We start from the raw sequence: 27943 nt of genomic DNA on the forward strand, positions 1-27943 counted from the left end.
TACTACTGTAGTGTCTGTATGCTACCACCACAGCTGCTGATGTTGAATGTAAGTCTTGCTTTTTTATGATCATTTATTGTGGGAAGCCTCAGACGCCACAAGGTAGTGTTGCAACAAAAGGGACACCACACTGCAGACACTGCAACTGTAGACAGAAAACCTAGGCTTGTGCTTCGTGCACAACTGCACTCCAACCCCACCATAACCAACTTTTCTCATTATAACTAGGGACAGCAGTTTTTCTTGACCACTTGATCTGACCAGGAAGTCTGAGCTCTAGTTATTAGGCCTAGAGTTTGTCCTGGTCAGGTCACATAAGTAGAGGCAATCGACCTATTCTATTATTCGGAATATTAGAGACAATTAAATTAGCCTAGTCTCAGACAGATCTTATTTGGGGGGTAGACTTGGTTTCCTGTGACAGTTTCTGAAGACTTCCTGTGACAGGGGTTCTGACAGACGTGTAACACCTCTACATGTCTCTGGACAACAACACATAAACTCACACACACCTGTGGAGGCTGCTGAGGGGAGGACGGCTCATAATAAAGGCTGGAATGGAGCGAATGGAATGGCATCATTCCCCTAGAAACCATATGGTTGATGTATTTGTGAAATAGATGACCAAGACTGTTTGTGAATCATGGGTGCATATGTGTGTGTGTGGCTTGTTAGCAATGTTTTATAGCTGAATTCCAAATAAATAATTGCTGAATGACCTGAGAACTCTAATCTGTGTGGGTGTGAAGGGGAACTGAGAGTGTGTGTGGGTGCTTGTGTGTGTGCACATGTTCGTGTAGGTGGTTCTTCTGTACTTGAGTGGTTTCTCATGATTTGAGATGGGAGAATAGCCCATTCTCTAGAAGTGACCAGCAATGAGAAGAACAATAAATGAATCCCCCACAGAAGGAATGGGGAGATCACAAAGACCTTCCTCTCTCTTCTTCTGCTCTCATCCTCCTTCCTCTCCTTTCTCCATTTCTTACTCACTGGGGATGTCCTAGACACTAGTTTCCCTCCTCTATGGCACCCTCTCTAAGATCCATCCTCTTTATGGTTTCTGACCAACAACAGAAAATGTTGGCTATTGTTCCATCACTAGTATACTCATTCACTCACTCAGACACCCGTGATTTCACTTGTGGGATGTAAGTGAAGGAGTTCCTCATATTGTGACAAGGAGTGCTACTGCCATGGAACAGAGTCAGTGGTGGCTAGTATGGGTACACTTCTCTGGAAAATGTTTTTTTAGGCTGGCTGACATGCACACACAGGACGACAAATACGTAATTTTACCATTTATTCTGGCTTATGGTGTGCTGAATAGCTTTAGCTGTGGGTTTTTTAAGCCATCATCAGAGCGTCAATCAATGATACTTTCAGTAAGTGACATCTTCATAGATATTGTTGTATAACAGCTCATAAATAAAATGCTAACAAAATGAAGAGATTCACTGAAAAGTTTGATATTTATTTCAAAGTTTGAAAAATGAATTCACAGAGAGTAAAACAGTGGGCAGAATACGATAGTAAAACCTATCTATATCAAATACAATCCAAGCAATCATGTTGCTGTTAAAATCTCTCATACAGTATAAGAAAAATATGTTTCTACAGTACAAATAGAAAAATATAAATGTTTTAAGGATGTTCTACATATAAAGAAAATAGGTAATCTGGTGTACAGGTACCTACATGTCCTGCCTTCCTTTTACAGTTATACTGGCCCTTGATTTAAAAATGTTAAATGTTTATACACTTTGATTTGATGAGCAGTATGGAGTATTGGATTGAATATCAATCACATTTTCCATCATAAAAAATACATTAAAAGCAGGTGAGAAAACTGACAAACAAATCACACAAAATCAAGTCAATCGATAGACACACAAATTCTAATATAACATTCAACACTTCAGGGTTTATTCAATCAAATTTACTGCTGTAGTAAATTCACCACGTTCTTTAAAGATGCATAGTGATAACCTTAATGAAAGTACGTTTACAAGACAGAATAGTTCAAACCACTACTTATTCTGAATTCTATTACATTTTTACTGTGTTTGTTTCTGGATTGGGGGAAAACGTGGTATACTAACTGGGGTGGTAAATTTGATGAGTAAACCTTGTAATACCTTTACAGCACCATTTGTAATACGGTTGTATAGTACTTCCCTTTCTTGACACACAGTGCCTCTGTAACACCCAAGCAAAGTATTGGCTTTGCTCCGATCCCCTATCCCATCTCTTTCTCCATTAATCAAAGTATGCACTTGCTCATTGGCTCTCAAGAATCGAAAAGCATTGGAATGGTGTAAGCAAGGGCTAAGAGGTGTGAGAGGCTGAAGTGTATGTCAGTGACATATCTCACCATATGTCATGTCAGTCCTTTCTTGTTATATCAATGAGGGGGAGTGAAGGAAGGTGCTCTGTTCAGGCGGTGATGGGCATGTTGTCCCTGTAGCAGGCTGCCCTCTGGGGAGCGGTGTAGCTACACAGGTCCTGGTAGATCCGGGCCATCTGCTCCCCGGCCTGCAGCTCATCTGACTGGATCTCCAGGTTAGGACTGCTGTACTGGGAACGATGCATGCTCACTGCATCCAACAGCTGCTGGCAGTTCACTGGAGTGATCTGTGGCCGAGCACAGACAGGGAAAGAAGAAGAGGAGAGAGGGAGAGAAGAAGAGGGGGAACTGTAAGCTCAGTCTGCCAGCTTCTGACAGTAGACTGGAGTGATCTGAACACAACCAGACAGGGAGAGAAGAAAAGAGGGAACTGTTAGCTCAGTTTGTATTTTTATAGTACACTCTTAGAAAAAAAGGGTCTATCTAGAAACTTAAAGGGTTCTTTGACTGTCCCCATAGGATAACCCTTTTTAGTGGCAGGTAGAACCCTTTTGGTTCCAGGTAGAACACTTTTGGGTTCCATGTAGAACCTTATTACATTTACATTTTAGTCATTTAGCAGACGCTCTTATCCAGAGCGACGTACAGTTAGTGAGTGCATACATGATTTTTTTATTTTTCATACTGGCCCCCCGTGGGAATCGAACCCACAACCTTGGCGTTGCAAACGCCATGCTCTACCAACTGAGCTACATCCCTGCCGGCCATTCCCTCCCCTACCCTGGATGACGCTGGGCCAATTGTGCACCGCCCCATGGGTCTCCTGGATTCTAACCAGGATCTCTAGTGGCACAGCTAGCACTGCGATGCAGTGCCTTAGACCACTGTGCCACTCGGGAAGTTGTTCTACTGAGGGTTCTACATGGAACCCAAAAGGGTTCTACCTGGAAGCAAAAAGGGTTGGGGACAGCCGAAGAACCCCTTTGGAACCCTTTTTTCTAAGAGTGTAGTGGTGCCCTTTTGACCAAATCACCTTGAAGGCTAAAGTTAACTCTATTTACTCAAACACATTCTGGGACTGTGCTGGGGGGATATCACGTTTCAGTGATCCAGGGGATATAACCGCTGTTACCTGGACGATGATAAGTTTGCTCTTGGCTGTGCTGAGGTCATGAAGCTCCTCCCCGAAACACAGGGTCACCATGGGGTCAGGGGCAGGAAGCTGGCCCTCCTGGTACAGCTGGAGAGCTGGGACAAACAAAGCAGACAGAGAAGAGCGTATTACACAGACAGAATGCTTCATAACTGCACACTGATGAGTGAAGGCATGTACTCCAAAGAGTATACGTCTGTCAGTCAAGAGTACATGTATTCCCGTCCTCTTCAGAGCACAACATCATAAATCAACAACAAAAACAACATGAGTTCCTTCCTCCTCACCTTGGAAGAACCTTCCTGTGTCAAAAATCTTCACCACAGCATCTCTCTCCAGTTTGCAGGGCCCCCCAGGGCTGTAGTGGGGACCCAATCCCCCAGCCCGGCTCCAGAACACACGGCTCTGGCACAGCCTCTTGATGAAGATGCCCTCGCGGTTGGCACGGACCAGCACGCCCCTCTCCAGGTGGCCCAGGAGCTTGCGGGTGACATGGCGTTGGCGCTCAGCCTCAATGAGCTCAGCGGGGGGGAAACGTACGTTCTGCAGGCTGTCTGGGAGACCGTAGGGGGACCTGTGCTGGACCAAGGGAGGCTGACCCGGAGAGATACGACAGCCATCAGCGTGAGAGGTCACCACGCTGTCCATCAGCTTCCCACCGTAGAAGAAGTTGATGATCATCTGAGAGAAGGCTGGAAACAGAGGGAGGAAAGTGTTGACTAAGCCACAGTATTGTCTTCTATTAAGTCTTGCAGAGGAATGTAAATAAATAAATCAGTATTTAGAAATATTGAGGAAACATACCGGCATTGAAAGAACCCATCGGCGAGGGATCTTGATGCCCCGGGAAGACTGCAGGGTAATAATAATAAAAAAGATAACTTACTTTGTGGTTTAGATTTTTTCCATCATGAAATTAAAATATTTATTTTGTCTTACATATGCAGCATGCTCGTTAAGATGCAATGATCTTGAGTGACCGTGAAAAACATCTGACCACTCTATCATGTCATTATTTGTCATTTCATCAAAAAATACAGCCCGTCAAGCACAAAAGACTCAGAGGCGGCGTGACCAAGAAAAAAACACCTTAGTCAGCAAAGTGCTAAAGGATATTAGCCAATTCTTCCCCCTCTACAATTCTAGAATCATGTAAACAAGCTTGTGTTAGAAGCCATAACTGTAAGGTCATGTCACAGAGTTTTGCATCACTATAGATATGCAGTTATTTTTAAATGAATAAATCTCAACTCTCACAAAGGAGGAACTGTAGCCTCACAGAGCGTAGAACATGCCACAATAATGCCCACTTTGATACAGGAGACATAAACGTGCAAGTTTCTCTATACACCTTTAAAAATGTCCTCATGGAAAACAGCTAGACATATACTTTTAACAAAGGACAATATGATGCATAGGTGTTTGCTAACTCTAATTAAATAAATCAGATAATTCACATACATATATGTTCCAGTCACCACTTTATGAAAGTGTTTAAACGGGCATGACACCACCTCATGTTGGCGATACTCGTCTAGATTGGATGACACTGCTAAAGAAAATAACCGTTGACTGAGTGGAGAAGGACCCTTACCACTGACACTGCCCTGGGACCAGTACTCTGGGCTGGGCTGCATCCTACAGCCATCCTCCTGGGGAGAGTGGCTCCTCTTGATGATACCCAGGTACTCATCACTGGAAGACTGACAATGGAATAACACACCATGCAATTAGTCTCTAATAACCATACAACCATACATCAACAATCATACATATAAAAGCTGCTTTAGAAACAGAAGAGGTAAGATAGTTGATAGCGGAGGATAGAGAGACAGAAAAGGAGGGAAAACTTGACAGACAGTAAAACAAGAAAGTCGGTGAGAAATATAGACAGAGAGAGGAAAGGAAGAAATGGATGGAAAGAAGAAAAGCATACCTGTTTCACCTCTTTGATGAGCTCCTCCAGGTCTGCAGAGCTGCAGTCCATGTCAGTAATGTCACCAGAGCTAGATGTCAAAGCTGCTGCTGCACTTTTACCTGCTGGAGCAGAGGGGAGAGCATGGTTGTTAGTATTATTGTCACAGCTATTCTTTCTATTTACTACGGAAAAGGCTGATGGTCAAATGTAAATCAAGTTTCAGCAGCAAGCTGTCTTTGTCCAGGTTTCTGAGTTTTCAACTCTGATCAGGGCAACACCCTGCTGCTGAAACATTTTTTTTTTTATAAATCATTTGCATGGGCGCAATTTGACTCTACATCCATTCAATACAGGTGTTTATAATGTTCATTATTCTAATGTCTCCACAGTGAAATATGAACTCACTCTTCTGCTCCTCCTCGGGGACGATACGGTACACCTTGTAGGGCTCAGAGATGTCCAGCTGGGACCTGTCTCCCACCTCCTCGAAGTCGGGGCTCTTATTGAGGGCACACCGCAGCCTGGTCTTCCATGTAGCAGGCTCAGCCTTCTCCCCCTCCTTAAACTTACCCTTAAACACAGCCCAGGCCTGCAGGGAGGGAGCAGGTGCATTATAAAGCGAGTAAGAGTAACATACATCCAAACATAACACATACCTGCTGGTGCCATCAACAACTTCTAATATTCAAAAAGCTCTGGAACCGGACGAAAGAGATTAGAAAAGTCCATGATGAAGCCATGCATAGAAGTAATCAGAACTCAACTACTTTGATAGGCAGAATACAATTAATCACATGATAAATAAAGGTAGGTTACATAAAACAAAGGTTGAATTGTAATGACATGAAACTGGACAGGTTCTGTTTGTTAACTGTTAAGTTGTAATTACTTATAATTACACAAATTATTAGATTTTCCATGTCATTTTTCCCTGCTTGACTTATTATGACCATGGGCTCTATTTTCAGCTGGCACCAAGGAGGCGCAAGTGTCATACGCACATTCGTTTGCAATTCTGTCATGTAAAAACTGGTGCACTGGCATTTTCCAGCCATAACGGCAGGTTCGGCAATTTACCTGTTTAATATCAGCTCGCTTGCACTGAGGTGGGAGGGGTGGCAATATTTGAGGTGTGTCCTTAAAAACAAGCGCAAAAGTGACAATTTCATGGAGCGCTAATGGGAAGTTTTAAGACCCACAAAAAGCAGGTCTTAACGGTAACACAGTTGATAATGGCATGGATTTTGAGAGGCGGAAGTGCAGCCTATCCAGCCATGATGCACAGTGCCCATTGCATAGATGCATATTTTTATCCTGGCCATTAGCCAAGTAGCCTATGGATAAAGGGGTTTTAAATGGTCTACTGAGAGTGCTTAGAAATATTTTGGAGGTTTTTTTCTTTATGCTTTTTCATTTTTCACATACGCAGATAGTTCATTTCGCTTGTTCAAGTATCCATCCTCATCTCCAAAGAGTGCATTTCATCCGGTTACCAAAGACACGCTCCTCCAAACGCATTTAAATTATTCAGTCCTATAATGCATTATCAACGGTAGGCCTAGGCTATATTTTGCCTATTTAAGAATGTGTCTCACACATACATTACAATTTGCAGGAGCCTAGAATTTTATATTTTAGGAGACGTGCGATGCGTAAAGACATGTAAGCTATAGGCTAGGCTCGTTGAAGCCAATTACAACCCTGTTGACTGACAACATTCCAAACATAGGCTATTGAGCAAACACTGCATTTATTTTACTGTTGCTATTACTCATTACTGTAGCCTATGCTATTTAATAAGCTGTAGTATCAATCCACAATGGACCAGGACGAGAATAGTCCATGCCCCCAGCCGAATTGGAGTTGATGACAATGCAAAGATCATCAATAACCTACAGAACTTGAGACAAATGCATGCAGTATTAAGCCATGAAATGCGTTGAGTGGCCAAGCCCTTGTCACACCTACAACTTGTTTATTCATCCGAACCCAGCCCTTTCGTTCCACTGCCAAATACACCCCCAGACCAAATGATACGGCCAGCACTTAGATTTAGCATTGCGTTAGTGTTGTTAAAATAGAGCCCCATGACTCATAGATCAATGTATTGTCAACTATGTCATCCTACTCTACAATTTATGTGTAGCCTATTTATGTGCGTTACAGGTGGTGAGAATGTTTTAGTTAGACCAACAAAACAAAAATTTCACACCCGTTCTATTTGTAGGCGCGAAAAAAAAGTGTATGCTGTATGTACCTCGACAAAAGTCGTGCGGAAAGAGCGTAGGCTTACGCTACACCTATCCGTTATCTAAATATGCTCTTCAAATCTACCGCTATCAACAAAATCCTCGTTTGAAATTAGTGTCAATGAACCTACTTTGAAGATAGAGGCGTCGACCTCCTGGTTGTAATCCTGCTTCCCAGCATGTTTCCAGGGGATGCGGAACATGGTACGGCTGTCGTCCTCCCAGAGCAGCCCCGGGTACTGGCCGCTCTGGATCTGCTCTACTAGCCACTGTTTCAGCCTCCGACCGCCCGGGTTTACTGACATCTGTAATACACATTCATAAGAAATGTCACTGTATGTATTAATTTGATGCGAGTTTGTGATAATTTGCTTATTTCGAGAAAGAGAGACAGACAGAGAGAGACAGAGACAGAGAGAGAGAGAGAGAGAGAGAGAGAGAGAGAGAGAGAGAGAGAGAGAGAGAGAGAGAGAGAGAGTGAGGGCAAAAAGCAAAACAAGATAATATTGTTATTGATGGTTTTTATTTCAAAACTACTATAATGTTCTAATAGCCTACCTTTTTATTAAGGTAGCAAGGCACCGCTCTTCAAGAGTTAAAACAAAGACAACTAAATCTTACCTTTTATTTTTCTATTGATAGGTCCTTTAGCTATCCTTGAGATGTCCTTCAAATAGCTTATTGAAGACTATTGTTAAACCTTAACACCAAGTTGATGGCTCAGAGTCAATAGAATAAACCTTTACTCGCATAACAGTTTATTCTCTTTCAGATGAATGAAACATCGACTGCAAGCTGATTGGCCGGATGCGTTTCACTTATATCCAATCAGGTTAGGGAAATACAAGCCAATCCGGAAGTATTGTTCTTCGAAGCAATGGCATTTACAAGAAATCATCTGACAGGAGATATCGTAGCGTCTTTGCCACAGTTGGCTACAGACGGCGGGGTATTGAACAACCCTGGATAATAATTAGTAAAGGATAAAGGGGATTTCACAGCGTCATAAAATGACATTTTACTGTAAAGGTCGGCCCAACAGGTATTGTTCTTTCGTTACTAAAACACCCACTGGTGCAGGTTTTACTACAGCCTAGGCTGCATTCAAACATACTGTAGGTGTAGGCAGGGTGACTTTCAGGTTGGCTATGTTTGAACGATATGTACTCTGAATTAGATGCAATGATAAAGTGTTTATCATATTGTTTTTATTTCGTGAGAATAAGAGTCTCCACAAAAAAAATAAAAAAATAAGACAGTCTCTAATACCAACATGCTTATTCATAGCCCTTATACGGAAAGCACTATACACTGAGTGTACAACACATTAGGAACACCTGCTCTTTCCATGACATAGACTGACCAGGTGAATCCAGGTGAAAGCTATGAACCCTTATTGATGTCACCTGTTAAATCCATTTCAATCAGTGTAGCTGAAGGGGAGGAGACAGGTTGAAGAATGATTTTTAAGCCTTGAGACATTTGAGACATGGATTATGTATGTGTGCCATTCAGAGGGTGAATGGGCAAGACAAAATATTTAAGTGCCTTTGAATGGGGTATGGTAGTAGGTGCCAGGCGCACCGGTTTGTGTCAAGAACTGCAACGCTGCTGGTTCTTCACAATCGACAGTTTGCCGTGTGTATCAAGAATGGTCCACCATGATTAATTTCAATTTTAAAAGCTTCTATGAAAATGTATATAAATCAGAATTAAACAGTTGGACAGATCCTATAGCCTTCTTCGACTAAACAACTCTGAAGCAATTATCAGCAGATAACAAAAATAATCATTAAAAACAGAGATCACCCAAGAAGAAATATTAGATACAGTTAAAACATTCACATGGAGAAAAGCACCAGGAATGGATGGCTTTCCCATAGAATTCTTTTCAACATTTTGTGACAAAGTAGCCCCCCTATTTACACAAATGACAACACGTCACTCAATGCAGTACTTCCTAGTTCCATGTATCAAACAGTTATTTCAGTTGTATTAAAACCAGGAAAATCTGGAGAGTCCCCCGCTGATTATAGACCCATAAGTTTAATAAATTATGACAAAATATTCAAGCTTATAAGAAATAGAATGGCAAAAGTTTTACCAGACTTGATACATATCAAACAGGGTTTATTAAAAATAAACAAATACAAGAACATGTTTCAGTTTAATACAATACGCAAATAAACAAGATATAGATTCATCAGTAATGGCTGTTGATGCCAAAAAGGCTTTCAACTGTCTTGAATTGCCTTTTCTATTCAAAACTTTGGAAGCTTTCAACTTTCCAGCTGTAATAATACATTTCATAAAACATTTGTATAAATGTCTTAAAGTACAAATATACACAAATAATACACTATCTGATGAAATTGCTTTAGAAAGGGTGTCACGTTGTATAAGGATTTGAAGACAGGTGCAGGAATACGTAATAGGGGTTTTATTTTCTCCACCCAACACAAGGTACAGTGGGGAAAAAAAGTATTTAGTCAGCCACCAATTGTGCAAGTTTTCCCACTTAAAAAGATGAGAGAGGCCTGTAATTTTCATCATAGGTACACGTCAACTATGACAGACAAATTGAGAAAAGAAAACAGGTGTCTTTTATACTGATAACAAGTTCAAACAGGTGCCATTAATACAGGTAACGAGTGGAGGACAGAGGAGCCTCTTAAAGAAGAAGTTACAGGTCTGTGAGAGCCAGAAATCTTGCTTGTTTGTAGGTGACCAAATACTTATTTTCCACCATAATTTGCAAATAAATTCATAAAAAATCCTACAATGTGATTTTCTGGATTTTTTTTTCTCAATTTGTCTGTCATAGTTGATGTGTACCTATGATGAAAATTACAGGCCTCTCTCATCTTTTTAAGTGGGAGAACTTGCACAATTGGTGGCTGACTAAATACTTTTTTCCCCCACTGTATGTCATGAACAACGCCAGGGATGAAGCCCAAAACAAACACGTATATATGTACACTGCTAAAAAAAATAAAGGGAACACTAAAATAACACATCCTAGATCTGAATGAATGAAATAATCTTATTAAATACTTTTTTTCTTTACATAGTTGAATGTGCTGACAACAAAATCACACAAAAATTAATCAATGGAAATCAAAATTTTCAACCCATGGAGGTCTGGATTTGGAGTCACCCTCCAAATGAAAGTGGAAAACCACACTACTGGCTGATCCAACTTTGATGTAATGTCCTTAAAACAAGTCAAAATGAGGCTCAGTAGTGTGTGTGGCCTCCACGTGCCTGTATGACCTCCCTACAACGCCTGGGCATGCTCCTGATGAGGTGGCGGATGGTCTCCTGAGGGATCTCCTCCCAGACCTGGACTAAAGCATCCGCCAACTCCTGGACAGTCTGTGGCGCAACGTGGCGTTGGTGGATGGAGCAAGACATGATGTCCCAGATGTTCTCAATTGGATTCAGGTCTGGGGAACGGGCGGGCCAGTCCATAGCATCAATGCCTTCCTCTTAAAGGAACTGCTGACACACACCAGCCACATGAGGTCTAGCATTGTCTTGCATTAGGAGGAACCCAGGGCCAACCGCACCAGCATATGGTCTCACAAGGGGTCTGAGGATCTCATCTCGGTACCTAATGGCAGTCAGGCTACCTCTGGCGAGCACATGGAGGGCTGTGCGGCCCCCCAAAGAAATGCCACCCCACACCATGACTGACCCACCGCCAAACCGGTCATGCTGGAGGATGTTGCAGGCAGCAGAACGTTCTCCACGGCGTCTCCAGACTGTCACGTCTGTCACATGTGCTCAGTGTGAACCTGCTTTCATCTGTGAAGAGCACAGGGCGCCAGTGGCGAATTTGCCAATCTTGGTGTTCTCTGGCAAATGCCAAAAGTCCTGCACGGTGTTGGGCTGTAAGCACAACCCCCACCTGTGGACGTCGGGCCCTCATACCACACTCATGGAGTCTGATTCTGACCGTTTGAGCAGACACATGCACATTTGTGGCCTGCTGGAGGTCATTTTGCAGGGCTCTGGCAGTGCTCCTCCTGCTCCTCCTTGCACAAAGGCGGAGGTAGCAGTCCTGCTGCTGGGTTGTTGTCCTCCTACGGCCTCCTCCATGTCTCCTGATGTACTGGCCTGTCTCCTGGTAGCACCTCCATGCTCTGGACACTACGCTGACAGACACAGCAAACCTTCTTGCCACAGCTCGCATTGATGTGCCATCCTGGATGAGCTGCACTACCTGAGCCACTTGTGTGGGTTGTAGACTCCGTCTCATGCTACAACTAGAGTGAAAGCACCGCCAGCATTCAAAAGTGACCAAAACATCAGCCAGGAAGCATAGGAACTGAGAAGTGGTCTGTGGTCACCACCTGCAAAACCAGTCCTTTATTGGGGGTGTCTTGCTAATTGCCTATAATTTCCACCTGTTGTCTATTCCATTTGCACAACAGCATGTGAAATTGATTGTCAATCAGTGTTGCTTCCTAAGTGGACAGTTTGATTTCACAGAAGTGTGATTGACTTGGAGTTACATTGTGTTGTTTAAGTGTTCCCTTTATTTTTTTGAGCAGTGTATATATACAGTGGGGAAAAAAGTATTTAGTCAGCCTCCAATTGTGCAAGTTCTCCCACTTAAAAAGATGAGAGAGGCCTGTAATTTTCATCATAGGTACACGTCAACTATGACAGACAAAATGAGGAAAAAAAATCCAGAAAATCACATTGTAGGATTTTTTATGAATTTATTTGCAAATTATGGTGGAAAATAAGTATTTGGTCAATAACAAAAGTTTCTCAATACTTTGTTATATACCCTTTGTTGGCAATGACACAGGTCAAACGTTTTCTGTAAGTCTTCACAAGGTTTTCACACACTTTTGCTGGTATTTTGGCCCATTCCTCGATGCAGATCTCCTCTAGAGCAGTGATGTTTTGGGGCTGTCGCTGGGCAACATGGACTTTCAACTCCCTCCAAAGATTTTCTATGGAGACTGGCTAGGCCACTCCAGGACCTTGAAATGCTTCTTACGAAGCCACTCCTTCGTTGCCCGGGCGGTGTGTTTGGGATCATTGTCATGAAAGACCCAGCCACGTTTCATCTTTAATGCCCTTGCTGGTGGAAGGAGGTTTTCACTCAAAATCTCACGATACATGGCCCCATTCATTCTTTCCTTTACACGGATCAGTCGTCCTGGTCCCTTTGCAGAAAAACAGCCCCAAAGCATGATGTTTCCACCCCCATGCTTCACAGTAGGTATGGTGTTCTTTGGATGCAACTCAGCATTCTTTGTCCTCCAAACACGACGAGTTGAGTTTTTACCAAAAAGTTCTATTTTGGTTTCATCTGACCATATGACATTCTCCCAATCCTCTTCTGGATCATCCAAATGCACTCTAGCAAACTTCAGACGGGCCTGGACATGTACTGGCTTAAGCAGGGGGACACGTCTGGCACTGCAGGATTTGAGTCCCTGGCGGCGTAGTGTGTTACTGATGGTAGGCTTTGTTACTTTGGTCCCAGCTCTCTGCAGGTCATTCACTAGGTCCCCCGTGTGGTTCTGGGATTTTTGCTCACCGTTCTTGTGATCATTTTGACCCCACGGGGTGAGATCTTGCGTGGAGCCCCAGATCGAGGGAGATTATCAGTGGTCTTGTATGTCTTCCATTTCCTAATAATTGCTCCCACAGTTGATTTCTTCAAACCAAGCTGCTTACCTATTGCAGATTCAGTCTTCCCAGCCTGGTGCAGGTCTACAATTTTGTTTCTGGTGTCCTTTGACAGCTCTTTGGTCTTGGCCATAGTGGAGTTTGGAGTGTGACTGTTTGAGGTTGTGGACAGGTGTCTTTTATACTGATAACAAGTTCAAACAGGTGCCATTAATACATGTAACGAGTAGAGGACAGAGGAGCCTCTTAAAGAAGAAGTTACAGGTCTGTGAGAGCCAGAAATCTTGCTTGTTTGTAGGTGACCAAATACTTATTTTCCACCATAATTTGAAAATAAATTCATTAAAAATCCTACAATGTGAATTTCTGGATTTTTTTTCCTCAATTTGTCTGTCATAGTTGACGTGTACCTATGATGAAAATTACAGGCCTCTCTCATCTTTTTAAGTGGGAGAACTTGCACAATTGGTGGCTGACTAAATACTTTTTTCCCCCACTGTATATATATATATATATATATATATATATATTAGGGCTGTCAAAAATAGCGCGTTAACGACGTTAATTAGTTGTTTGCTGTTAATTACGTCAATTTTTTTAACGCATTTCACGCATGCGCAGTGTGACAAATTATTCAGGTCAGGAAAGTGGTTGGGAGCTAGAGGCGAGATGGAGCAAGGTGAGCAAAGTGGGCCTATTGACGGATTCAAATATAAAAAGAATGATGATGGTACAGTTAACAAGTACAAGGTTATTTGCAAGATTTGTAAGAAGGAGTTTCAATTTCACCGGAGCTGTTCAAGCTTGAAGTACCATGTCAACGCCAAACATGCGTTTGCTGGGCCGTCAGATTCAGCAAGTGGTTTGCGCCAGACCACGCTGAATGTTTGCAGGCAATTAACAAAATCAACCTCAGATAATTTGATATCTAGCCACTCCTGCAACCACTGTTCCCTGTGAACGACTTTTCTCAGTTGCAGGTCACATTGTGAACAAGAAAAGGTCAGCTTTACTTTCAGAAAATGTGAACAAGTTAGTTTGCCTCAGCAACTGGCTGAAAGATGATGAAGCTCAGTAGATTTGAAAGGTGATGTTCAAACAAAAAGACCAGTTTCAGTGCAACATGTTATAGTAGTTAGCAACTGGATTTTTGAGCAACTGGATTAAAGAATGGAGGAAAAGGTAAAAGATTGTTCTTTGGTTTGATTTAAAAGTTTTATTTAATCAATTTAATTTACCACAGGTGGACTCCAATCAAGTTGTAGAAACATCTCAAGGATGATCAATGGAACATGAAAAATGTATGCACTCACTAATTGGAAGTCGCTCTGGATAAGAGCGTCTGCTAAATGACTAAACTGTAAACATGATGCACCTGAGCTCAATTTCGAGTCTCATAGCAAAGGGTCTGAATACCTATGTAAATAAGGTATAAAAAACAAAAAAAATTGGTATTGTGTGTAGATTAAGGATTTCTTTTTATTTAATACATTTTAGAATAAGGCTGTAACGTAACAAAATGTGGAAAAAGTCAAGGGGTCTGAATACTTTCCAAATGCACTGTATATGGGAAAATAAAATGCTTAGAATAAAAAGGAAAGTTTTACATCTTCCTAAGTCTGAGGGTGGTTTTAACCTTCCAGACTTGGTATTGTATGAACTCGCTACTTAAGGCTTTTACTTGCGACAGATAGTTAAATGCACTAAAGAGGAACAATGGGTACATATTGAAGATGCGCATGCTCATCCCCAGAAACATTTTGCATGTCTATTTTCAAAGGATAAAGCTAAGGACATTAACAACTTCATAGTTAAGAACACTATCACAATATGGAAGAAAATAAAACGTATTCTACAAGAACCAATATCACTTCTTAAAAACCCAACCTTATGGAACAATTCTTGGAGAGCTTTTCAGAATTCACCGATAAATTGGTCCACATGGAAAACTAAAGGCATAGAAACTGTAAATTACTTGGTAACAGGAAATACATTTATTTCCATGACAAAATTGGCCAGGTGGGATGTAGTTCATGTTTGTAAGATGTTGTCATTTGTGTGTATGTTTTGTATTGTTTATAAAATTAGGTTCACCACCCAAAGTTTCACCACCCAAAGGACATCCAGCCAACTGTGGGGAAGCATTGGAGTCAACATGGGCCAGCATCCCTGTGGAACGCTTTCGACACCTTGTAATCCATACCCTGACGAATTGAGGCTGTTCTGAGGGCAAAAGGGGATGCAATTCAATATTAGGAAGGCGTTCCTAATGCTTTGTACACTCAGTGTATATGCTAAAAACAGCCTGCCGTAAAGCAGATAGCTGATTTAATCTGACTAATATTAAAACTTTATTCTACACAGGGATGGTTCAGTGGTTTCAACAGGGACTGCAGGGCTGAATGTTGGCGGAGAGGGTTAACTTGTTGTGCCCAATCCTCATTACTGTGGTCAGACAGCCTTAGTACGTATAATTTCGAAACTGAGAAAAGCAGTTGTGGTGGAGATAAGGTCACATGTCCAGGGTGCGTTTTGAGGATTTGATTCATGTTGTGGTCTGGGCTCACCTGTACGGCGGGGGTGGAGGCTGTAGAGGGGGGGACAGTTTGGGGAAGCTGGTGGTGGCATGGTCTTTGGGTCAGAGAAGGACTTCTCACTGAGGGGAACAGAACAGAACACTCATTGTTACTACTGTGTCCATGCCAGTCTGGGGTGGCACTGCCAAGGCACTCTGTCTCTGACCAACCCTTCATCTATGGGTCTTTCTCTAACACATACACAAATATCATTTTATTTGTCACGTGCTGAATACAACAGGTGTAGACTGAACCGTGAAATGTTTATTTACGCACCCTTCCCAACGATGCAGAGTAAAAAAATGAATTTAAAAAATGGTAACACAAGAGGAAGAAAATACACAAGAATGGAGCTACACTACTTGACCAAAAGTATGTGGACACCTGCTCATCAAACATCTCATTCCAAAATCATGGGCATTAATATGGAGTTGGTCCCCCCTTTGCTGCTATAACAGCCTCCACTCTTCTGGGAAGGCTTCCACTAGATGTTGGAACACTGCTGTGGGGACTTGCTTCCATTCAGCCACAAGAGCATTAGTGAGGTTGGGCACTGATTAGGCTTGGCTCGCAGTCGGCGTTCCAATTCATCCCAAAGGTGTTCGATGGGGTTGAGGACAGGGCTCTGTGCAGGCCAGTCAAGTTCTTCCACACCGATCTCGACAAACAATTTCTGTATGGACCTCGCTTTGTGCACAGGGGCATTGTAATGCTGAAACAGGAAAGGGCCTTCCCCAAACAGTTGCCACAAAGTTGGAAGCACAGAATTGTCTAGAATGTCATTGTATGCTGTAGCGTTATGATTTTTCTTCACTGGAACTAATGGGCCTAGCCCAAGCCATAAAAAACAGCCCCAGACCATTATTCCTCCTCCACCAAACTTTACAGTTGGCACTATGCAGTGGGGCAGGTAGCGTTCTCCTGGCATCCGCCAAACCCAGATTAGTCCGTTGGACTGCCAGATGGTGAAGCGTGATTCATCACTCCAGAAAATGCGTTTACACTGGCGGCGAGCTTTACACCACTCCAGCCGACGCTTGTCATTGCGCATGGTGATTTTAGGCTTGTGTGCGGCTGCTCGGCCATGGAAACCCATTTCATGAAGCTCCGGACTAACAGTTCTTGTGCTGACGTTGCTTCCAGAGGCAGCTTGGAACTCAGTAGTGAGTGTTGGACAGACAATTTTTACGCGCTACATGCTTCAGCACTCAGCGGTCCGTTCTGTGAGCTTGTGTGGTCTACCACTTCGTGGCTGAGCCTTTGTTGCTCCTAGACGTTTCCACTTCACAATAACATCACTTACAGTTGACCGGGGCAGCTCTAGCAGGGCAGAAATTTGACAAACTGACTTGTTGGAAAGGTGGCATCCTATGATGATGCCACATTGAAAGTCACTGAGCTCTTCAGTAAGCCTAATTTGAAGGGGTGTCCAAATACTATTATATAGGTCCTGTGTGGCTCAGTTGGTAGAGCAGGTCACTTGCAACACCACGGTTGTGGGTTCCATTCCCACGGGGGACCTGTACGAAAAAAATGTATACAGTACCAGTCAAAAGTATTGACACACCTACTCATTCAAGGGTTTTTCTTTATTTTTACTATTTTCTACATTGTAGAATAATAGTGAAGACATCAAAACTATGAAATAACACATATGGAATCATGTAGTAACCAAAAAAAGTGTTAAACAAATCAAAATATATTTGAGATTTGAGATTCTTCAAAGTAGCCACCCTCAGCTTTTTTTTACACTCTTGGCATTCTCTCAACCAGTTTCACCTGGAATACTTTTCTAACAGTCTTGAAGGAGTTCCCACATATGCTGAGCACTTGTTGGCTGCTTTTCCTTCACTCTGTGGTCCGACTCATCCCAAACCGTCTCAATTGGGTTGAGGTCGGGTGATTGTGGGGGCCAGGTCATCTGATGCAGCACTCCATCACTCTCCTTCTTGGTCAAATAGCCCTTACATAGCCTGGAGGTGTGTTGGGTCATTGTCCTGTTGAAAAGAAATGATAGTCCCACTAAGCGCAAACCAGATGGGATGGCGTATCGCTGCAGAATGCTGTGGTAGCCATGCTGGTTAAGTGTGCCTTGAATTCTAAATAAATCACCAACAGTGTCACCAGCAAAGCACCCCCACACCACCACCTCCAAGCTTCACGGTGGGAACCACACATGCGGAGATCATCCGTTCAGCTACTCTACATCTCACAAAGACACGGCGGTTGGAATCAAAAATCTTAAATTTGGACTCATCAGACCAAAGGACAGATTTCCACCGGTCTAATGTCCATTGCTTGTGTTTCTTGGCCCAAGCAAGTCTCTTCTTATTATTGGTGTGCTTTAGTAGCGGTTTCTTTGCAGCAATTCAACCATGAAGGCCTGATTCACGCAGTCACCTCTGAACAGTTGATGTTGAGATGTGTCTGTTACTTGAACTCTGTGAAGCATTTATTTGGGCTGCAATCTGAGGTGCAGTTAACTCTAATGAACTTATCCTCTGCAGCAGAGGTAACTCTGGGACTTCCTTTCCTGTGGCGGTCCTCATGAGAGCCAGTTTCATCATAGCGCTTGATGGTTTTTGCGACTGCACTTGAAGAAACTTTCAAAGTTCTTGAAATGTTTCGTATTGACTGACCTTCATGTCTTAAAGTAATGATGGACTGTCGTTTCTCTTTGCTTATTTGAGCTGTTCTTGCCATAATATGGACTTGGTCTTTTACCAAATAGGGCTATCTTCTGTATACCCCCCTACCTTATTACAACAACTAATTGACTCAAACGCATTAAGAAGGAAAGAAATTCCACAAATTAACTTTTAAGAAGGCACACCTGTTTTTTTACATTTTACATTTTTAGTCATTTAGCAGACGCTCTTATCCAGAGCGACTTACAGTTAGTGAATACATATTTTTTTATATTTTTTTCTCTCTTTTTTTATTTCTTTTTCTTTTTTCTTTTTTTCTTTTTTATACTGGCCCCCCGTGGGAATCGAACCCACAACCCTGGCGTTGCAAACGCCATGCTCTATCAACTGAGCTACATCCCTGCCGGCCATTCCCTCCCCTACCCTGGACGACGCTGGGCCAATTGTGCGCCGCCCATAAGTCTCCCGGTCGCGGCCGGCTGCGACAAAGCCTGGATTCGAACCAGGATCTCTAGTGGCACAGTTAGCACTGCGATGCAGTGCCTTAGACCACTGCGCCACTCAGGAGACTTCATTGTTAATTAAGACTGTTAATTGAAATGCATTCCAGGTGACAACCTCATGAAGCTGGTTGAGAGAATGCCAAGAGTGTGCAAAGCTGTCATGAAGGCAAAGGGTGGCTACTTGAAGAATCTAAAATATAAAGCATATTTTGATTTGTTTAACAGTTCTTTGGTTACTACATGATTCCATATGTGTTATTTCATAGTTTTGATGTCTTCACTATTATTCTACAATGTAGAAAATAGTAAAAATAAAGAAAAACCCTGGAATGAGTAGGTGTGTCCAAACCTTTGACTGGTACTGTATATGAAAATGTATGCACTCTACTGTATATCGCTCTGGATAAGAGCATCTGCTAAATGACTCAAATCTCAAATGTAAAAATACCTGGACTAGCTAGCGGGTAGCTACTGGTAACTATTTGCAACTGTGGATAGTTGTTTCACGCCTGAGAGTACCTGTAATTACGCCAGCTAGCTGCCTACAATAATTACATACAATAATGCCTACCATTCAGCTGTTTTTCTAACCTCATTGTCTGAAGCGTTAACGTTAGGTAGTAAGTGGCTACTGTGCTTGAAATTTAGCTAGCTTGTTGCTACCTGGATAGCTACTAAACAATGGCTGGAACGACCTAGCGAACAAACGCGAACTGGCTGAGTCAATTCAGTGGCTAGCTTTGCACTTGGCTAGCTAACAGTAGCTGCTAGGGTGACCCCTCACAGTTCTGGGTGACTTCAACCTCCCTACGTCTACCTTTGACTCATTTCTCTCTGCCTCCTTCATTCCACTCCTCTCCTCTTTTGACCTCACCCTCTCACCGTCCCCCCCTACTCACAAGGCAGGCAATACGCTTGACCTCATCTTTACTAGATGCTGTTCTTCTACTAATCTCACTGCAACTCCCCTCCATGTCTCCGACCACTACTTTGTATCCTTTTCTCTCTCGCTCTCCTCCAACACTACTCACTCTGCCCCTACTCAGATGGTAATGCGCCGTTGCAACCTTCGCTCTCTCTCTCCCGCTACTCTCTCCTCTTCCATCCTATCATCTCTTCCCTCTGCTCAATCCTTCTCCCTCCAATCTCCTGATTCTGCCTCCTCAACCCTCCTCTCCTCCCTTTCTGCATCCTTTGACTTTCTATGTCCCCTATCCTCCCGGCCGGCTCGGTCCTCCCCTCCTGCTCTGTGGCTTGATGACTCATTGCGAGCTCACAGAACAGGGCTCCGGGCAGCCGAGCGGAAATGGAGGAAAACTAGACTCCCTGCGGACCTGGCATCTTTTCACTCCCTCCTCTCTACATTTTCTTCATCTGTTTCTGCTGCTAAAGCCACTTTCTACCACTCTAAATTCCAAGCATCTGCCTAACCCTAGGAAGCTATTTGCCACCTCCTCCCTGCTGAATCCTCCTCCCCCTCCCCCCTCCTCCCTCTTTGTGGATGACTTCATCAACCATTTTGAAAAGAAGGTTGACGACATCCGATCCTCGTTTGTTAAGTCAAATGACACTGCTGGTCCTGCTCACACTGCCCTACCCTATGCTTTGACTTCTTTCTCCCCTCTCTCTCCAGATAAAATCTTGCGACTTGTGACGGCCGGCCGCCCAACAACCTGCCCGCTTGAGCCTATCCCCTCCTCTCTTCTCCAGACCATCTCCGGTGACCTTCTCCCTTACCTCACCTCGCTCATCAACTCATCCTTGACCGCTGGCTATGTCCCTTCCATCTTCAAGAGAGCGAGAGTTGCACCCCTTCTCAAAAAACCAACACTCGATCCCTCTGATGTCAACAACTACAGACCAGTATCCCTTCTTTGTTTTCTCTACAAAACTCTTGAGCGTGCCGTCTTTAGCCAACTCTCTTGCTATCTCTCTCAGAATTACCTTCTTGATCCAAACCAGTCAGGTTTCAAGACTGGTCATTCAACTGAGACTGCTCTTCTCTGTGTCACGGAGGCTCTCCGCACTGCTAAAGCTAACTCTCTCTCCTCTGCTCTTGTCCTTCTAGACCTGTCTGCTGCCTTTGATACTGTGAACCATCAGATCTTCCTCTCCACCCTCTCCGAGCTGGGCATCTCCGGCGCGGCTCACTCACTTGGATTGCGTCCTACCTGACCGGTCGCTCCTACCAAGTGGCGTGGCGAGAATCTGTCTCCGCACCACGTGCTCTCACCACTGGTGTCCCCCAGGGCTCAGTTCTAGGCCCTCTCCTATTCTCGCTATACACCAAGTCACTTGGCTCTGTCATATCCTCACATGGCCTCTCCTATCATTGCTACGCAGATGACACACAACTAATCTTCTCCTTTCCCCCTTCTGATAACCAGGTGGCGAATCGCATCTCTGCATGTCTGGCAGACATATCAGTGTGGATGACGGATCACCACCTCAAGCTGAACCTCGGCAAGACAGAGCTGCTCTTCCTCCCGGGGAAGGACTGCCCGTTCCATGATCTCGCCATCACGGTTGACAACTCCGTTGTGTCCTCCTCCCAGAGTGCGAAGAGCCTTGGCGTGACCCTGGACAACTCCCTGTCGTTCTCCGCTAACATCAAGGCGGTGACCCGATCCTGTAGGTTCATGCTCTACAACATTCGGAGAGTACGACCCTGCCTTACACAGGAAGCGGCACAGGTCCTAATCCAGGCACTTGTCATCTCCCGTCTGGATTACTGCAACTCGCTGTTGGCTGGGCTCCCTGCCTGTGCCATTAAACCCCTACAACTCATCCAGAATGCCGCAGCCCATCTGGTGTTCAACCTTCCCAAGTTCTCTCACGTCACCCCGCTCCTCCACACACTCCACTGGCTTCCAGTTGAAGCTCGCATCTGCTACAAGACCATGGTGCTTGCCTACGGAGCTGTGAGGGGAATGGCACCTCCATACCTTCAGGCTCTGATCAGTCCCTACACCCAAACGAGGGCATTGCGTTCATCCACCTCTGGCCTGCTGGCCCCCCTACCTCTGCGGAAGCACAGTTCCCGCTCAGCCCAGTCAAAACTGTTCGCTGCTCTGGCTCCCCAATGGTGGAACAAGCTCCCTCACGACGCCAGGACAGCGGAGTCACTCACCACCTTCCGGAGACACTTGAAACCCCACCTCTTTAAGAAATACCTGGGATAGGATAAAGTAATCCTTCTACCCACCCTTTCCCCACCCACAAAAAAAAAATATATATATATATATACAGTGGGGAAAAAAAGTATTTAGTCAGCCACCAATTGTGCAAGTTCTCCCACTTAAAAAGATGAGAGAGGCCTGTAATTTTCATCATAGGTACACATCAATTATGACAGACAAATTGAAAAAAAACAATCCAGAAAATCACATTGTAGGATTTTTTATGAATTTATTTGCAAATTATGGTGGAAAATAAGTATTTGGTCACCTACAAACAAGCACATTTCTGGCTCTCACAGACCTGTAACTTCTTCTTTACGAGGCTCCTCTGTCCTCCACTCGTTACCTGTATTAATGGCACCTGTTTGAACTTGTTATCAGTATAAAAGAAACCTGTCCACATCCTCAAACAGTCACACTCCAAACTCCACTATGGCCAAGACCAAAGAGCTGTCAAAGGACACCAGAAACAAAATTGTAGACCTGCACCAGGCTGGGAAGACTGAATCTGCAATAGTTAAGCAGCTTGGTTTGAAGAAATCAACTGTGGGAGCAATTATTAGGAAATGGAAGACATAAAAGACCACTGATAATTTCCCTCGATCTGGGGCTCCACGCAAGATCTCACCCCGTGGGGTCAAAATGATCACAAGAACGGTGAGCAAAAATCCCAGAACCACACGGGGGGACCTAGTGAATGACCTGCAGAGAGCTGGGACCAAAGCAACAAAGCCTACCATCAGTAACACACTACGCCGCCAGGGACTCAAATCCTGCAGTGCAAGACGTGTCCCCCTGCTTAAGCCAGTACATGTCCAGGCCCGTCTGAAGTTTGCTAGAGTGCATTTGGATGATCCAGAAGAGGATTGGGAGAATATCATATGGTCAGATGAAACCAAAATATAACTTTTTTGGTGAAAACTCAACTCGTCGTGTTTGGAGGACAAAGAATGCTGAGTTGCATCCAAAGAACACCATACCTACTGTGAAGCATGGGGGTGGAAACATCATGCTTTGGGGCTGTTTTTCTGCAAAGGGACCAGGACGACTGATCCGTGTAAAGGAAAGAATGAATGGGGCCATGTATTGTGAGATTTTGAGTGAAAACCTCCTTCCATCAGCAAGGGCATTGAAGATGAAACGTGGCTGGGTCTTTCAGCATAACAATGATCCCAAACACACCGCCCGGGCAACGAAGGAGTGGCTTCGTAAGAAGCATTTCAAGGTCCTGGAGTGGCCTAGCCAGTCTCCAGATCTCAACCCCATAGAAAATCTTTGGAGGGAGTTGAAAGTCTGTGTTGCCCAGCGACAGCCCCAAAACATCACTGCTCTAGAGGAGATCTGCATGGAGGAATGGGCCAAAATACCAGCAACAGTGTGTGAAAACCTTGTGAAGACTTACAGAAAACGTTTGACCTGTGTCATTGCCAACAAAGGGTATATAACAAAGTATTGAGAAACTTGTGTTATTGACCAAATACTTATTTTCCACCATAATTTGCAAATAAATTCATTAAAAATCCTACAATGTGATTTTCTGGATTTTTTTCTTCTAATTTTGTCTGTCATAGTTGACGTGTACCTATGATGAAAATTACAGGCCTCTCTCATCTTTTTAAGTGGGAGAACTTGCACAATTGGTGGCTGACTAAATACTTTTTTTCCCCACTGTATATATATATATATACATATTGTAAAGTGGTTATCCCACTGGCTGTAAGGTCAATGCACCAATTTGTAAGTCGCTCTGGATAAGAGCGTCTGCTAAATGACGTAAATGTAAATGTAAATGTAAATGTATATACAGGAAGTATGAGTACCAGATCAATGTGCAGGGGTATGAGGTATTTGAGGTAGATATAGAAAGTCTACAACCCCTTTCAACATTCTCACCTTTTGTTGCCTTATAGCCTGAAATTAAAATATTATTTCCCCCCATTGATCTACACATCCTACCCCACAACGATATCCTAATATCCTAAGCACTCCACAAATCTTGCATGTATGGTAGGTTGGCAAAAAGGAAGCCATTACTCAAGAAAGCCCACCTTGAATCCTATTTGGAGTATATTAAAAAACACTTGAGAGATTCTGTAACCATGTGGCCAAAATGTTTGTGGTCTGACAAAACTAAAATGAAACTTTGTGGCCTAAATGCAAAGCGTTACGTTTGGCGCAAACCCAACACGGCACATCAACCAAAGAACACTATCCCTAATGTGAAGCATGGTGGTGGCAGCATCATGTTATGGGGATGTTTCTCATCATCAGGGACTGATCAGGATAGAAGGGGAAATTAATGGAGCATTGTACAGAAAAGTCCTTGAGGAAAACCTGCTACCCTCTGCAAGAAAGCTGAAACTGGGAGGGAAGTTCACCTCCTCAGCACGACAACAACCCGAAGCACACAGCCAAAGCTACAGTGGAGTGTCTAAGGAATAAAAAGGTAAATTTCCTTGAGTGGCCCAGTCAGAGCCCTGACCTAAATACAATCGAAAATGTGTGGCATGACTTGAAGATTGCTGTCCATCAACGCTCCACAAGGAACTTGAAAGAGCTTCAACAGTTTTGTAAAGAAGAACGGTCAAATATTGGCAAATCTAAGTGCGCAAAGTTGGTAGAGACCTATCCCAACAGACTCACGCTGTAATTGCTGTCAAAGGTGCATCCACCAACTCAGGGGGGTGGAGACGTATACAATTATGATATTTCAGTTTTGTATTTAATATAATTCTTTCACCATAAAAAAATTATCCCCTTAAAAGTGTAGAGTATGGGCTGTAGATAAATGGAAAAAATCCTTATTTACAGTTTTTTTTATCGCTTTGGTATTATTTTCACAAGTACAGTGGGGGAAAAAAGTATTTAGTCAGCCACCAATTGTGCATGTTCTCCCACTTAAAAAGATGAGAGAGGCCTGTAATTTTCATCATAGGTACACGTCAACTATGACAGACAAATTGAGGAAAGAAAATCCAGAAAATCACATTGTAGGATTTTTAATGAATTTATTTGCAAATTATGGTGGAAAATAAGTTTTCGGTCACCTACAAACAAGCAAGATTTCTGGCTCTCACAGACCTGTAACTTCTTCTTTAAGAGGCTCCTCTGTCCTCCACTCGTTACCTGTATTAATGGCACCTGTTTGAACTTGTTATCAGTATAAAAGACACCTGTCCACAACCTCAAACAGTCACACTCCAAACTCCACTATGGCCAAGACCAAAGAGCTGTCAAAGGACACCAGAAACAAAATTGTAGACCTGCACCAGGCTGGGAAGACTGAATCTGCAATAGGTAAGCAGCTTGGTTTGAAGAAATCAACTGTGGGAGCAATTATTAGGAAATGGAAGACATACAAGACCACTGATAATCTCCCTCGATCTGGGGCTCCACGCAAGATCTCACCCCCGTGGGGTCAAAATGATCACAAGAACGATGAGCAAAAATCCCAGAACCACACGGGGGACCTAGTGAATGACCTGCAGAGAGCTGGGACCAAAGTAACAAAGCCTACCATCAGTAACACACTACGCCGCCAGGGACTCAAATCCTGCAGTGCCAGACGTGTCCCCCTGCTTAAGCCAGTACATGTCCAGGCCCGTCTGAAGTTTGCTAGAGTGCATTTGGATGATTCAGAAGAGGATTGGGAGAATGTCATATGGTCAGATCAAACCAAAATAGAACTTTTTGGTAAAAACTCAACTCGTCGTGTTTGGAGGACAAAGAATGCTGAGTTGCATCCAAAGAACACCATACCTACTGTGAAGCATGGGGGTGGAAACATCATGCTTTGGGGCTGTTTTTCTGCAAAGGGACCAGGACGACTGATCCGTGTAAAGGAAAGAATGAATGGGGCCATGTATCGTGAGATTTTGAGTGAAAACCTCCTTCCATCAGCAAGGGCATTGAAGATGAAACGTGGCTGGGTCTTTCAGCATGACAATGATCCCAAACACACCGCCCGGGCAACGAAGGAGTGGCTTCGTAAGAAGCATTTCAAGGTCCTGGAGTGGCCTAGCCAGTCTCCAGATCTCAACCCCATAGAAAATATTTGGAGGGAGTTGAAAGTCCGTGTTGCCCAGCGACAGCCCCAAAACATCACTGCTCTAGAGGAGATCTGCATGGAGGAATGGGCCAAAATGAAGACTTACAGAAAACGTTTGACCTGGGTCATTGCCAACAAAGGGTATATAACAAAGTATTGAGAAACTTTTGTTATTGACCAAATACTTATTTTCCACCATAATTTGCAAATAAATTCATAAAAAATCCTACAATGTGATTTTCTGGATTTTTTTTCTCATTTTGTCTGTCATAGTTGACGTGTACCTATGATGAAAATTACAGGCCCCTCTCATCTTTTTAAGTGGGAGAACTTGCACAATTGGTGGCTGACTAAATACTTTTTTCCCCCACTGTAGGTGACCCCTTCACCTTGACAGGCCTGCTCAATTTGATTGAGAAACCCAATGAGGTGTGCAGCGTTGTAAGATCCAAGTAATGGCCGATCTCCTACCACACCATCTTCAGAGATAGCTGCACACATGGAGATGTTTCCCCCACGTTGTTCAGGCACTTGGACGGTCGCCCGTTGGCTGATGAGGTTCCGCCCACGGAGCCGAGTTTTGGCCAGGTTGAAGCCTGCTTCATCAACAAAGATATACTTGTGATTGTTCACAGCAGCATCAAGCACCATCACCCTCTAAATATATATTGTGATTTGTTATTTTTACAGTATAGTTCCAACATTATATTGTGAAGTAGCATGTGCATCAAATAGTAACAGTATAGTGCTGTACCTAAACATACTCGTCCCTCAGTTGTTTCACCCAGGCGTTGTTTCTCTCAAAAGGCACAAGGTAAATGTTTTTCATAGATACCTGGTGCCTCTTCAAAATGTGGCCGATTGTTGTTAGGCTGATGGATGCCACATTGGCAAAGTTGTCATTGTTCTCCTCAATGGCCTGCTTTATTTCAGACAGCCGTATGTCATTCCTGGCCCTCGCCATTTCCACCACTGCCCACTCCTACTGGTCAGTCAGCACACGGCCATGGCCACCACCATTGGGTTTTCTGTCATTTCTGAGGATAGAACAGAGTATACTGTCAATAGATCATACTGTAAGAATACTGTAACATGTTTTGTGAATTGACATGCATTATAATGTCATTTACTGTAAATGTAATGGTAAAGCATAGTGCATATCCTGCAGTCTTACCGGTTTTCTTGGCGAAATGTTCTCATGATCAAATTGGCAGTTGATCTTTTCAGATTGGGGTGAAATAATTTGGCAGACTGCCATGGTAAGGCCTCTGTTTACCACACAGTCAATGACGATGGCCCGGACTTCATTAGATACAACAGTTCCCTGACGGGGCCCATTCCCACCTCTTTCATGGGGCCCATGCCCACCTCTTTGACCTCTTAAAGTTTGAAAAAAACCTTTTTGATGATATGTTTTGAGTTTTGTACTAAGAGTTGTGAAATTTTACCACATACTTACGGAAATAGTACCAAAGCGATTAAAAAGCAAGGTTTCCCAAACTCGGTCCACACACACACGTACAGTGGGGAGAACAAGTATTTGATACACTGCCAATTTTGCAGGTTTTCCTACTTACAAAGCATGTAGAGGTCTGTCATTTTTATCAAAGGTACACTTCAACTGTGAGAGACGGAATCTAAAACAAAAATCCAGAAAATCACATTGTATGATT

At 43.4% G+C, this 27943-nt stretch overlaps 1 protein-coding gene across 8 annotated transcripts; it reads right to left on the reverse strand.

The window, feature by feature from the left end:
- Positions 1–1450: 1450 nt before the first annotated feature.
- LOC121548301 (interferon regulatory factor 8-like) lies at positions 1451–27689 on the reverse strand. 8 transcript variants are annotated; one of them, XM_045209998.1, is made up of 11 exons: positions 27106–27689; positions 26742–26866; positions 15884–15972; positions 7796–7969; positions 5821–6004; positions 5434–5537; positions 5092–5200; positions 4302–4349; positions 3785–4189; positions 3477–3592; positions 1451–2631 (listed from the first exon to the last, which is right to left on the reverse strand). In XM_045209998.1, the coding sequence occupies exons 4-11, from the start codon at positions 7967–7969 to the stop codon at positions 2434–2436; spliced, it is 1338 nt and encodes a 445-aa protein (XP_045065933.1). In that variant the 5' UTR covers positions 15884–15972; positions 26742–26866; positions 27106–27689; the 3' UTR covers positions 1451–2433. The 8 variants fall into 8 exon arrangements, with proteins under 8 accessions (XP_045065933.1, XP_045065932.1, XP_045065931.1 ...); XM_045209997.1 differs by having other exon boundaries at positions 26742–26869; XM_045209996.1 differs by having other exon boundaries at positions 26742–27689.
- Positions 27690–27943: the final 254 nt, after the last annotated feature.

The sequence above is a fragment of the Coregonus clupeaformis genome, chromosome 32, assembly GCF_020615455.1.
Source record: "Coregonus clupeaformis isolate EN_2021a chromosome 32, ASM2061545v1, whole genome shotgun sequence".
NCBI lineage: Eukaryota > Metazoa > Chordata > Actinopteri > Salmoniformes > Salmonidae > Coregonus > Coregonus clupeaformis.